This window comes from Choloepus didactylus, chromosome 3 (assembly GCF_015220235.1).
Source record: "Choloepus didactylus isolate mChoDid1 chromosome 3, mChoDid1.pri, whole genome shotgun sequence".
In the NCBI taxonomy this organism is placed as follows: domain Eukaryota; kingdom Metazoa; phylum Chordata; class Mammalia; order Pilosa; family Megalonychidae; genus Choloepus; species Choloepus didactylus.
Window position 1 is genome coordinate 85,664,467 of NC_051309.1, and position 13,113 is coordinate 85,677,579.

General features: G+C 39.2%; 1 protein-coding gene across 1 annotated transcript in view; it reads right to left on the reverse strand.

Moving 5' to 3' along the window:
• The window catches only part of ANTXR2 (ANTXR cell adhesion molecule 2), a 162,663-nt gene extending 151,267 nt beyond the window's left edge, over positions 1-11,396 (reverse strand). The window contains exons 1-3 of the mRNA XM_037830075.1: positions 10,523-11,396; positions 9,731-9,802; positions 7,588-7,659 (exon numbers count right to left, since the gene is read on the reverse strand). Of these exons, the coding sequence (XP_037686003.1) occupies positions 7,588-7,659; positions 9,731-9,802; positions 10,523-10,674 (296 nt within the window). The 5' untranslated portion in view covers positions 10,675-11,396. The remainder of the gene's footprint in view (positions 1-7,587; positions 7,660-9,730; positions 9,803-10,522) is intronic.
• Between the last annotated feature and the right edge of the window lie 1,717 nt (positions 11,397-13,113).

A 13,113-nucleotide genomic window follows, 5' to 3' on the forward strand; every position in this document is an offset into this window, starting at 1 on the left:
CCTGGGCAAGCTCATTCCTGTATCCTTCAGCTGCCTCATCAATAAATAAAGTTAATAAAAATACAAACTCCATAGGATTGTTGAGAATGTCAAGTGAGTTAGCATCTATAAAGTGTTTGGTACAAAGTCAATGTTCCATAAACATTAATTATTATTCTTAGTAATGTCATATGGTGTGTCAGAGACTGAGTGAGATCATCTGCCAGTCAACCCTCAATTCTTTCCTTAGGCCATTCTGCATCAAACAATGAGCACAACATACATGTAGAAAATGGGGTCTGGGCCTCAAGTCCCAGCTCTAACACTTACTAGTCCTGTGACTTTGGTAAAGTTACATAACCTCTCTTGTCCTCCATTTCTCCCATCTGTAAAATGGAATAACGAGAGTACTCACTATCTCTAGTAATGGAGTTTGCTATAAAAATTGAAGGAGCTGTTACATGTAAAACACTTGGGGCACTGCATATCACATAAATATTCAGTAATCATTACCAACTGTTCACTATACTCCTGTCTCTTTATCCACAGAAGAGAACTTAAGTTTGAATTATCAGCCTTGTTAGTCACAGTTTTCAAACCTCATTTGAGAACCATCCTTTCACTTGTCCATCATATAAACACATAGAATTTTAAAACTTTATATTAACTGATACAAACTATAAATCAAGCATAATGTGTTCAGTATAACTCTTGAATACATAGTTGAATAAGAACAATCTCAAAATGTACTTCTTTCATAGTACACTTTTTAAAAACATCTTAGGAAATCTGTAGTCCAGAGTAAAGATCAAGAATTCAAGGTAGCAGTCCCAAATCCAAAAATATCTGCTTACAAAGTGCAATGCTTACAATCAGACACTTACAAAGTGTCTGCTTACAATCTGAATTCTGTGGAAAATTTTATCCAATTTAGTCTGCTTTTACCAAAGTGTGGTAATCACATTTAAATCATACCTGAAGTTCATACTTGCTACATTTAGCATATTTTTATTCCATTTTCACCACTCACTGCCATATTGAGCTATGAGAAACTGACCCCTGCATCTTACCATTTCTGTGTGCCAGATCTGTCTCCCAGGCATAAGTTAACAGTGTACTTAATTTTCTAAAACATAGTCACAAATACAGGTATGACTTCATTAAAAGTAACCGTTGATATACCCATCCCTAGATACCATCTGCCACACCCTGACCTCTCCCTGTTACCATAACATGTAGCCCAAGCAGACTTTTCTAACCAGGAAAATTACTTCTCTAACAGGAAAAAAAAAAAAAAAAAAAAAAATTAACAACCCAGCTATAGTCACTTCCTCTAACCACCTCACCAATTTGAGGAACAGAATAAATTTAAAGGATAAATATGTTTTTGTATTATGACAAATTCTGACTAATTATGGAAACTGGAGAAAGGGGAATGAAGAGAACTTGACTCAGTGCAGTGCAGTGCTTGTGTGCCCATGCTCAGGAGTCAGACTTGGATTTGAATCCTGACTCTAACTATTTCACTGTGTCACTTTGAGCAAATTCATTTGACATCTTTAAACCTCTGTTAAAATCCTGGCACATCATGATGAAGATGATGGTGAACTCTGATAACCTCTAAATCCCATTTTCAGTTGTCTCCTTCCTGCCCAAACATGAACAACAAAAAAAGAAAAAAGAAACAAAAACTAGAAAAAATATAATTGAGAAAGGTTAAAAGGTAAGTAGTTAGAGGGAGGTAACAGAAGCAAAGAAAGAAAAGTGAATTAATATTACAAGCATTTATTGCATATACAATGTGTGTCAGACTCTTAATTAAGCTTCTTCATGCCTTATATGCATTTAATCTTCTCAACATTGCTATATGGTAGGGATGATTAATAATTTTTTAACTGGCAAGGGAATTGGGCATCAAGATGCTAAGTAACTTGGCCAAGCCCACACAACTTGCATGGCACACCATGAATATTTGACTCCTAGGTCCAATCCTGGTCTTTTCTCTCAAACAAGGAGCCTTCAAGATCCTCTAAGGTAGTAGTTGGTTATTATCTATTCCTGAATGCTTTTTCTTTCCAACCTTAAATTCCATATTGGCTACATAAGAAGTCAGAACATTTTTAATTTAATCATTTGTTAATTTATTACAAATGATACATTCTTATTGAAAAAATTCAAAGAAACCAGATGCATAAATATTAAAATATGAAAGCTCTCTCCTCCTTCAATCTCACTCACTAGTTAAAAATTGTTGAATTTTCCATGCATTTCTGATCACAAACACACACATGCACACACACACCATATAAACAATTGAAGATTTTTTGTTTGTTTTACAAAAATAAAATCACACAGTGTTCTGCAACTTGCTTTTTCACTTAATGTTTTTGGATATATTTTCATGTCAGTACATATGAATTTTCCAATTCTTTTAATAACTGCATAGTATCCCATTCTATGCATACACTATAATTAAATTATAGGATCATCGATTGATAAGTATTTAGATTGAATACTTTTTTAACTTTCATGAACAATGCTTCAGTGTCTAATTTTACACACATATCTATCTCTGTGTACTAGGTGCCAGTATTTTAATAGGGCATAATTCTAAAAAGTAGAACTGATGGTAAGAACCTTCTAAACTTTTACAGATACTGTCAAATTTCTTTCCAAAATTGATGAACCAATTTATGTCATCAACTGCGTATAAAGGACTATTTTCCCACAAGAGTACATGTTCAATTTAGCTTTTGCGAAATTAGAAAAAAAGTTCTTTTAAATAATAGAAAGTGTGTACTATGTAAACCTAATTAAATTAACTTATTAAATGTCCTAACAATGCCCCTGCTTGAGGGAACTGAGTTTTCCTAATTGATTATTGTACTCAGGTCAAGCAATCATATGGATTTTTTCAATTTTGAGTAATTGGAGGGTTTTTTTCAGTACATGTTTTGAAAGGGGAGTTGGAAATGTTTATAACTGAACTAGAAGAGTAGGAATGAGAAAAGTAGCAAAGACTTAGAAAAAGAAGTCATCATTTATTATGTGGTATAATTACAAAGAGAGACAATATTTCATGACAGTTAACTCAGGTTCTAGAAGTCAGACCAACTCATTCATTCATTCAACAACAAATATTTATTGAACATCTGCTGTGTGTCAGGTTCTATTCTAGGGGTTGGGATATATAGTGAACAAGACAATGAAGGCCTCCCTGCTCTCGTGCAGTTTACATTTGGGTCAAAGATAAAAATAAGTTGATTACCAGCAAAATAATTTCAAAAAGTAATACCAAATAGACATTCTGAGAGATTACTGGGGAGAGGTAATGAGTGTTTTAGATTTGGTAGCCAAAGAAGAGCTATCAGAGAAGGTGGCTTGTGAGATAAGGCCTGAATGACAAGATAGAAACAGCCAGGGGAAAATCTGGGGCAAAGAAAGAAAAAAGAGAAAAAATTCCTAACATGGAAACAAGCTGTGGTAGTTTGAAACTGTTATGTACCCAAGAAAAGGCCACATTCTTTTAATCCATTCCTATGGATGCAGACCTATTGTGGTGGGGGGGGGGGCTTTTGGTTAGGTTATTTCAATTGAGATGTGACCCACCCCATTCAAGATGGACCTTAATCCTTTTGCTAGAGTCTTTTCTGAGAGGATAAAGCACAGAAAAAGCCCAGACAGCATACAGAGGCCCCAGAGAAGGTGAGAGGAAGCCACAGAAGCCAGAAGCTGGATGCAATGAAACCTGGGAGAGAAGGACCAGTAGACATTGCCATGTGACAGAGGTGTCCTGGATACCAATGGCCTGTCTTCAGAGAAAGTATCATCCTGTTGACGCCTTAATTAGGACATTTTCACAGCCTTAAAACTGTAAATTGTAAGTTAATAAATCCCCATTGTAAAAGTCAATCCATTGCTGGTATATTGCATTTCGGAAGCTTTAGCAAGCTTTGGAGTAGTAGTATTCAGGGTATAGAAAACTAGTTGGTGCTGGTGAGGATTCTGCTTTCTAATCTAAACCATTAGATTGCTTTATAGTATAAAAGATCATTCTGGCTCATGTATTGCTCACCACATATTAACTATGTGTCCCTGAACTAGCTACATTACTACCCTTAGCTTCAGTTTCCTCATTTGCAGAATTCAAATAATAATAGAATCCACTACATGGAGTTGACATAAGGATTAGATGAGGTAATGCATGGAAAGCACTTTGCACATTGTCTGGCACATAAGTGCTCAGGAAATGTTTTCAATTAAATCACTATTATTGCATTAACTAAGATCATATTAAACAGACTTGAGAATAATCCACACTCCCAATACTACAAGATAAAAATTAAAAATATTTCTTAAAACTAGTCTTGTTTCCAAACTCTCTAATATTGACGGGTTGGATACTTTCTTATTGAATCAACACTCGGAACTCTCCTCTTACCTGACTCTGCAATGTATAGCCTTGGGCTATTTATATGCCCCCACACCACTAGATTATTCATCTTTGTGTTAGCCCCAGAGCCCACGGTGCTCGGTATGTCATAGATAAGGCAGACAGGTAGGGAGGTAGGTGGATGGATGGACTAACAGATATGTGGAGGATAAAAATCATGGGAGTAAGAGAAAAGAAGAAAATGTTTCAAATTAAAGTCTTTGAAAGAATAAAGTTTTAAAATGATAAGGGTATAAAATTTGTAACTGACAATTTCTTGTGTTTATTATTATATTTGTGTATTTAACTAGTGCTGGATCCCATGCTGAAACCGTAACAGAAGACACGGCCCTCCCCTAAGAACTGCCTTCCAGTCTTGCCTCACCTCTACTGAAAATCTTTAGCAACACCCAGAGAAACATGAAAGACCTACTTCTCATATTTACCAGGGTACCACAGAGTTGTGAGTAATAGAACTGAAATTGTGAAACCTGCTGTACTTAAACTGCTTTTCTTTCCTTAATCTTTGCTCTTCTCGTGTACTCAGATCTATGGAAGTGTGACAGATGACACTAAGAAAGTTTTTATGTGCAACTCCTATTTCTGGACTTTGAAAGAAAGACCCACAACAGTTATGGAAACATTTGTTCAGTGCTTTTGTATTGAAATATGCAAGCTGTTCCTACACACTTAGAAGTATGTAATGAATGAACAGGAACCCAATATTCAAATAGAGAACTATAGAAATTTGAGAAGTTACTGATTCGATTAAATAAAATTAATAAAAATACAATAAAGGGGAGGAAAATAATATTCTTTATTGGATACTGTACTACATCATAAAAAGTGCTTTTCTATGCAGCACCTTATTTTGATCTTCACAACAACTCTCTTAAGAAAACATGGTTGATTCTATGTCTGCCCTTTATAGACATAAAAACTAATACTGAGTAGATGTTTTTCCCCAAGTCTCTAAGTTGGTAAGTATCAAAACTGGAACTTCTCAGTGCAATTTCTGCCTCTCCAAACCAATTTAGCATGTCACAAATTCATTAAAACAGAAAGTGTTACTATTTAGAAAGAGACCTAGGAGCTACCTATGCATAAAATAAGTTGCAAAGAGCATTATTAAAATTCCTCCTGGAATGTTGTAAACCCTTTGAAGCAGGACAATATTCCCTTTACATGTCTCATTTTTCTCTAAACATTAAAATACTGCATATTTATTAACTCTAGATAATAATAAAATAAAAATAATAGTAACAATAAGGCTTTTATCTGTTGAATACTCATGTGCCAGGCTCTGTCCTATGTTCTCCATATTCATTAACTTCAGACTTTAAATCAACCTTATGAGTTAAGTGTTATCATCATCATCATCATTATACAGAGTTAAAAAAAAACAAAAACAAAAAAAAACTGAGGCATAACAAGGTAATATAACTTGCCCATGACCATGTGGCTAGTAAAATGTAGAGCCAGGATTTAAATCCAGATAGACTTGGTCCAGTGACTATTAATCGTAACATTATGCTGCCTCTTGAAAGAGAAGCCTTTTCTCTATCCCATTCCAGTCTTTCCCCTGTTAGATTCAACCAAGAAGGGAAGAATCACTAACTCAGATTAAGGGTTTATATCCTTTCCATGCATACTTAAGCAAAGCCAATCTGGTTTGCCAGTATCTGCATCTTCAAAGTGTTGGAGGACTCATATGCAAAGTGTGTAGCAGACAATCTGCCACAATTTGCATAGCTGACAATTACTGAGAGTCTACTATGTATCTGCCATTATGTTAAGCGTTATATCTAACACATAAGCAATAGATGATAGATACCTAGATAGATAGACATAGATAAACCTAGAAATGTTAAATTGTTCTTTTTCTCTGTTAATAGCTAGGCTGGATCCAAAGTTATTTCAAGAACTGTTATATTACTGAGTATAGAAAGCTGTATAGATTGTAAGGGGCAACTGTTGCTCTGGCCCCTCATTAGACCCAGATGCACACAAGAAAGTACGGAGGGGAAGTTTCAATGAGAAGACTGAGGTCCTATACAGGTCTCCCTACCTACAAAGAGATTTCCTCTCCAGGAAAAGGAAACTTAAGGCACACATAAATTAGAACATATATCTTTTTCCAAAATAATTCTGTGAATTACAAAGAAGTTCTCCTCATGTCTTCCTGAGTCCCTCTGAATGTTGTTTTTCGACATTTTTAAGGAAAAAAATCCATTTATAAAACAAAACTTCATTCACGCACAACTTTTCAAAAATCCACATACTGTACAAAACAAAGTATGCCAACCTCTGTTGCTAAAACTACAATTTGGAGAAATTTGATTTCAAAATAGTACTAACTCATTCATTAATTCAACAAGAATGTATTGAGCAAGTACTATCTTACACACTTTGTGTCAAATGAAATTTATATAAAAATGAAGAAAATTTCCCTTTCTACTAGGGAACTCATAATCTAGTGAGCAAAACTGATCCTATGGAAAGCACCTATTGTTTAAAGCATGTCAGCAACTAATTCCAACTTGCCATAATGAATTCAAATGACATGGAAATGGTCATGTGAAATGCTGTGACAATGATGTGAGAAAAGTTACGCCTTTTAAAAGAACTAAAGATGATAGCTATAGACAAATACATAGATCGAGCAATCAATCTATCTATCCATCTATCTAACTATGGCAAGTTCCTTTCGATTTTCTATATAAAGGAAAATGTATTCAGCATCAGTGGATTTCAGAGTAAGACAAGAAACTCAGCATATCTTTGGTAAATCTAGTAAACAATCCAAACAGGCCCATATCTTTCTACTCCCCAATGTTCTTCCAGTTCCTGGTTGATTAATATATCTAAACAAGAAAAATGCAGAACTACTTACAATAGCAAAGAGGGGGAAGGGGGAAAGTTCCAAATGAACAACAAAGGCAGGAATGTGGATTCACTGTACATTTCAGAACCAGTGTAAATGATATTGATTTTTTGGATTATCTGCTCTTTTGTATTACTCATAACTCCTTTTCCCTCTATTAGTGAAGAGAAGTGAGTTGTCTGAGCATTTGCTTGATTCCACTGAGAGGCCTGAATCACCACATGGAAATATCAATCATTCCTCTAAGATAAGTCTCTAATAAAAGCCTGCAGTGAAATGATAATGCACTAACCTGTCTCCAGTTAATGGCAAAATAATGGTTGCTTGAGAAGAAAACACAATGAAAGATAATCTCATTTGAGGGCTGCAAAATAAGAAAAGAGACAGTTAAAACATTTTTTAAAGAAATATTGATAACAATACAGACATACAGTTAGGCAGTCTCATCTAAAATTGGTTTTGCTGAAGGGTCCAGGCTTCTTTTAAATGAACCTCTCTAAGCAGATATTCTAACTCTGCTTAACACTGCTTCATAAGTCATTTTGGATTTAGTCAATGCTTTTCAGCATTCAAGCACTCCTCAATGAACCACAGAAACTTGCACTTAGGAAGGGACTAGCTAGAAAGATAAATTAGGCCAATGTAAAATTCTTTTGTAGAAAATGGTTCTTTCCTTGGTGTTCTCCAATATCTCCTTAAAGGAGGCAGAAACTTCAGTTATTATCATTAGCAATATTTAGGGCTGGAGAGCAACCAGTTTAGCTTAATTACCACAACTATCGCATGAGTCCATACAAAAGTTATCCTGAAGTGAGAATAGTTAAAGAGTGTCGTGGAAAATGCGAAAGAAATTAACAAAGCACATCTTAATTGTCACATCCAATTGACAATTACTCTAGTCAGCTACGTCTCTCAAGCTTTGGGCATATATCTCAAAAAATGGTTCTTTTTTCTTCGACACTCTATGCCCTTATTACTAAAAACTGAAACTGAAGATATGCAACTAATCTAGAAACTGAAGATATGAAACTAAGGTCTAAAAACTGAATATCAGAACTATCTCAAAGGCTTATACAAATTTTAAAAATTATCATTTTCAGGAGTTACCTCTTACTTTCTACAATGTGTTGCTAGTGGCTGAGCTATTAAACTTTTGAGCCAGGAAACTGTATATATAGAATTCTAATTTGCAAAACAGACCAAATAAATAAGAACTCAGATTCTTTAAAATGTTATATTAAAATGATCCATTGCTTATAATCAAAAGCTACATAATACTCTCTGAAGACTCTTAGATTAAATTAGAAAATTTATAAACAACTGTCTCTTCTGCATTTGACATCTAAGGATATAGGGTCTTATTTATTTTTCTTTCCTAGACAGTTTCACCTCAGACTCTGTCCAGAAATGAGAGTGCTATATTTGGCTTTTTAAGCAGGGGACTTATAACTGAACATGGACAAGCATACATTTTTTACAGGGATAAGTTTACTGCTGCCAATAACTGAAAGCAAGGATTGCCTAGGCCTCTACAGATTGTTTGAAGTTACTTGCAACATGATTTTCAAAATGTTTTGATCATCCAAGCCTGTTTTACAGAAAACATTTGGGCTAACAAGACTGAAGGAAGCAATATTTAATGATACAGCTCCTATTCATGTCCTTTCCATTATCTTGATAAACTTGGATTTGTTCATTGCATTTTTTTTCTTAAAAAAAAAAATTAAAAAGGAAGAAAGAGTGAAAAAACAACTTAAAAGTCTGGTGTCTTGGAGTTATTTTTTACTGGGAGATGCCACTAATTCCTAGTTACCTCTAAATAAGAGACTAAGCTGGATTTCATAGCAATTATGCTTTTTATAGGAGAGTAAACCAGTCTTTCCTAGTGAGGCTTATTGCATATATAGAAAGAACAGTTAAAATTTAAACCAGCCACACACCCACACATTGTGTAAACACAAGTCTTTCTTTAAACACACACACAAGTGCCTTTTCTGGTAGTGGGTTATTAACACATGTTCATTTGAAGTTTCCCAACACTTTTTTCTTTTTATAACAAGGACCTCTACAATGCTAAAAATCGTGTGGAAAGGAAACTATATTATAGATACTATTAGCACAAAATTTATTTTTTTAATGTGATAAATTATGAGAAAGCATGACTGAAATTCAAAACAGATGAAAATTCAGAAAGGAATAGACATTTGGAATAGAATTTGAAGATACTTCCCAGAGCCTGAGCCAAGTTTCTGGGATCCAGATGAAATAAGCCCACAAAGACTGAAGGACTGTCCTAATAACAGCATGTGTGCAATTACGACATTTAGACACTTGAAAATCAACATTTTAGAAAAGATTTCCCTGCACATTCCCTACAGTTTGGTCTACTTTCTCTACACCTCCAACACTACTGCATAGAAAAGTGGAGAAAATACCTCACAAATCTCTCCGTAAGTTGCTGGACAAAATTGAAAATTTCAATCCAGTTATTTGCCACACTCCCAGACCTGAAAAAAATGAAATCGAACTGATTAGAAAAAAAAAAGCACAGGGCTGATATGTAAACATTTGAAACTGGTTGCTTCTTGGTAACTTGGCCTCTTCTTCAAGCAAAGTAACGGTATCTGTAGCCGAATCTGTAGGTGCTGCAAGAGTCAACAGCCCATCTTCGGGGACAACCTGCCTGCTGATTGTTTAGAATCCAAGATAAACACAAAAGCCTTCCTTAGCAGGAAATGCAAACCACACGGGGCAGGCTAACCCTAGGCTTTTCCTGGCTCCAAAAGCGCTGTGATCAGGATAAAACCAGGGAAACTTCAGCCAGCATCTGGTGAGGTGGGGCGGGGGGAGGGTAGTGGTGGAAAGGGCAGAGACCTGGGGAGTTGGGAGTCGGAGAAAAATTCTGGTCTTTGTCATGGGACGCAGAAGCTACCCCAGGCGGCCGCACTCCCATTTCCTAAGAAACTCGTAACTGGCAAACAGTGAATACCCACTTCCCCCGGGAGCCAAGTGGCCCGGGGCTCCTCCTAGCCCCCATTCCTATCCTGTTCCTACTTGGCACAGCGCAGAAAGTTCTCGCCCCTCGGACGGAGAAAGCAACAGGGTACCCATCAGCGGATTTCCAACACCACTTCCCAGGGCCCCCACGCCCATCTTTAGCATCCCAGCCGCACCAGAGTCAGTGCCGTCCTCACCCCAGAGACCCTGGACCTCCCACCAACACTCACTTGTCCAGGACGAAGTAGAGATCAAAGGCTCCCCTGCAGGAGGGCTGCTCCTGGGCGCGCAGCAGCCCCCAATGACCGCTGAGCGCCAATAGCCACAGCCCGGGGAACAGCCACCTCCCGGGGCTGCGGGCTCCGGCCGGCCCTGCCACCATCGTGCGGCCAGGGGTCTGCGCTTGCCTCCCGCTCGCAGCCCCTCGGCTCGGCTCGGTTCTGTGGGCACGCGAAGGGGGCACGCGAAGGTGGCAGAGTCACCAGGAACGCGCACCCTGAGGTGGGTGGCGGCGAGCAGCCGGGGTGCCGGCGCCTGGGGCAGCCGGACCCACAGGCTGACAGAAGGAGGGAGAAAGGGAAGGAGGGAGGTCTTAGGAGGACAAAGGGAGTCTCCGCAACCGCCGCAGCTGCCGCCGGAACTCTTGACGAATCCCAGTGGAAGCTCGATCCAGTCCTCCCCCTCCCGATTCCGGAGAGTTCCTGCAGACGACGAGGGCCCAAGGCAACAACTCAAGCGAGAAGTTCCCCCGCACCGGCCTCCGGCAAAGCCTCTAGCGCCGGCCTCGGACCCAGACTAGGAGTCCCATTCCTCGGGGGCTGGGGGAGCTGAAGTCCAGCAGGCAGCTCCCGGGACGCGGCGACTGACGCACTAACTTAGAGTGGAAAACCCGCTCCTCTAGTTCCCTTCCTCTCCCGGCCGGAGCAGCTGCTCTTCCCCTATTCTTCTCAGCAGTCCAAAACTTTCGCCCTAGCGCTCGGTTCTGGCACAGAGCAGTCCGGCCGTCCCTTTTAGGGGAGGAGGCTGAGCCGGCCCTGGGATTTACTGGCTCCAGAGAAGCAACGCCAAGCCCTGGGGTGCGCCCTGGCCGCGTCGTGACTAACTGTGTCAGTGTGCGCCTGAGGGCGAGGGCGGGGCCTGATCTGAAGACCGCTGAGCCACACACGCACGCTTGTGGGTTTGTGCCGATTTGAAGGTTACTAACACTTGCCAGATATTTGAAGGAGGAGAAAAGGTTTGGAAAAACAAATGTCCTCTAGAAACTAAACATTCTTATATCCTGCAAGCCTGGCCTATTTCAGCAGCTTTGAAGAACAGCCCTCTGTGTGGCTTGGAAATAAACTACCGATTCCGTGGAAGATGATGGTCCCCTCACTCCCCCTCTACCACAAGCACACACTTTTTCTGTCCCCCACCGCACCTCAGGAAGCCCGCCCCACCCCCCACCCCACCCCTTTAACAAACCTACTTGAAGCGTCATCATACTAAGCCAAGAAAAGGCAGGGGGTTGCAGGGGATATGGCACGAGAGAAAGTGGGGCTGGACCTCATTAGGAGTGGTTAGCAGTGGTGGATAGTTGTTACTCAAAAGATTTCATCCTACTGTCGTTCAGCCCAAGCTCCAGCTGTTAGGAATATTATCTGGGGTCGAGTTAGGCTGCCCTTGCCAAAATTGTTCAAGAGCTGGAGTTTGAGTGCTTACTCATTCTGCACCCACCCCCTTCCTCTCTCCTCACCACCTCCACCTGTGATGAAAAACTCAGTAAGCACTCAATCAAATATTGTCTTTTAGCAACTCTCCTATGGTTTGTTGTCATGTGTATTTAATTTTTTGCTTACATTATCTTTGCTATACAACCAGATTTGTAAGCTCTTTGAGGGTAGGAACCATTCACTTTAAGAAAGATTTACTGTGTACTTATTACCAGGCACTGTTCTCAGAGACACAGTTAATGCATAGAACGTAATAAAAAGTCCCTGCTTCTGTGGAGCTTGCAGTCTGGTTGAACAGGAAAAACAGACCATAAAATATAGATAGATAGATGAGAGAGAGAGAAAGAGAGAGAGAGAGAGAGAGAGAGAGATATGACTGATAATGGAAAATGCTTTGCAGAGATTTAAAAGGTGGTGTTATGATAATGAATGACAAGGTGACTAACAGAAAAGAGCCAGCCATTCCAAGAGCTAGGAGATGAAACATTCCAAGCTACTGCACCTGTCCAAAGGCAGTAAATAGATTAGTATATTTAAGAAATGGAAAGAAAAGCAGTTTGCGTGGAGCACTGTGGGTTAGCTAAACTAAGAGGTAGGCAGGGGCCAGATTATGTAAACCATAATGAAGAATTCAGATATTATTTTAAGTGTTACAGGACTCCATTAGAGGAGTTTAACCATGGAAAGGGAGAGGGGTATGGGTTGATATGATGGATGTTTCTGGGAGCCCAGGACCCAGGCCTCTCCCTGACACTCCATGAAATCCAGAAAACACACGGCAGCCTGCATGACCTTCGTCAGCTAAGCTTTAAGCTAGCCTCCCTAAGGAGGGAGGGGTGTGCAGATGGTCAGTGTAAGCTAAGCACCAGTTTTCCTCTGCGAAGGATGTCAGCCTGTGCCTTGCTCTTCTCCAGAGCCCTTGAGGTGTTATCTGACAGTATGAAGATAGTTAATCTTTCCCCTATGTCACAAGATCACCTTGCACATATCTATGTCCTCATGCTCTTTGGAACGTCTTTGTTTGCAGCCTCTATAACTGGCCTTGCTAATCTCTGCCTAATTGCAGAGTACTTTCACAATGAGCTCTGAACTGGCCACCATCAGAGCAG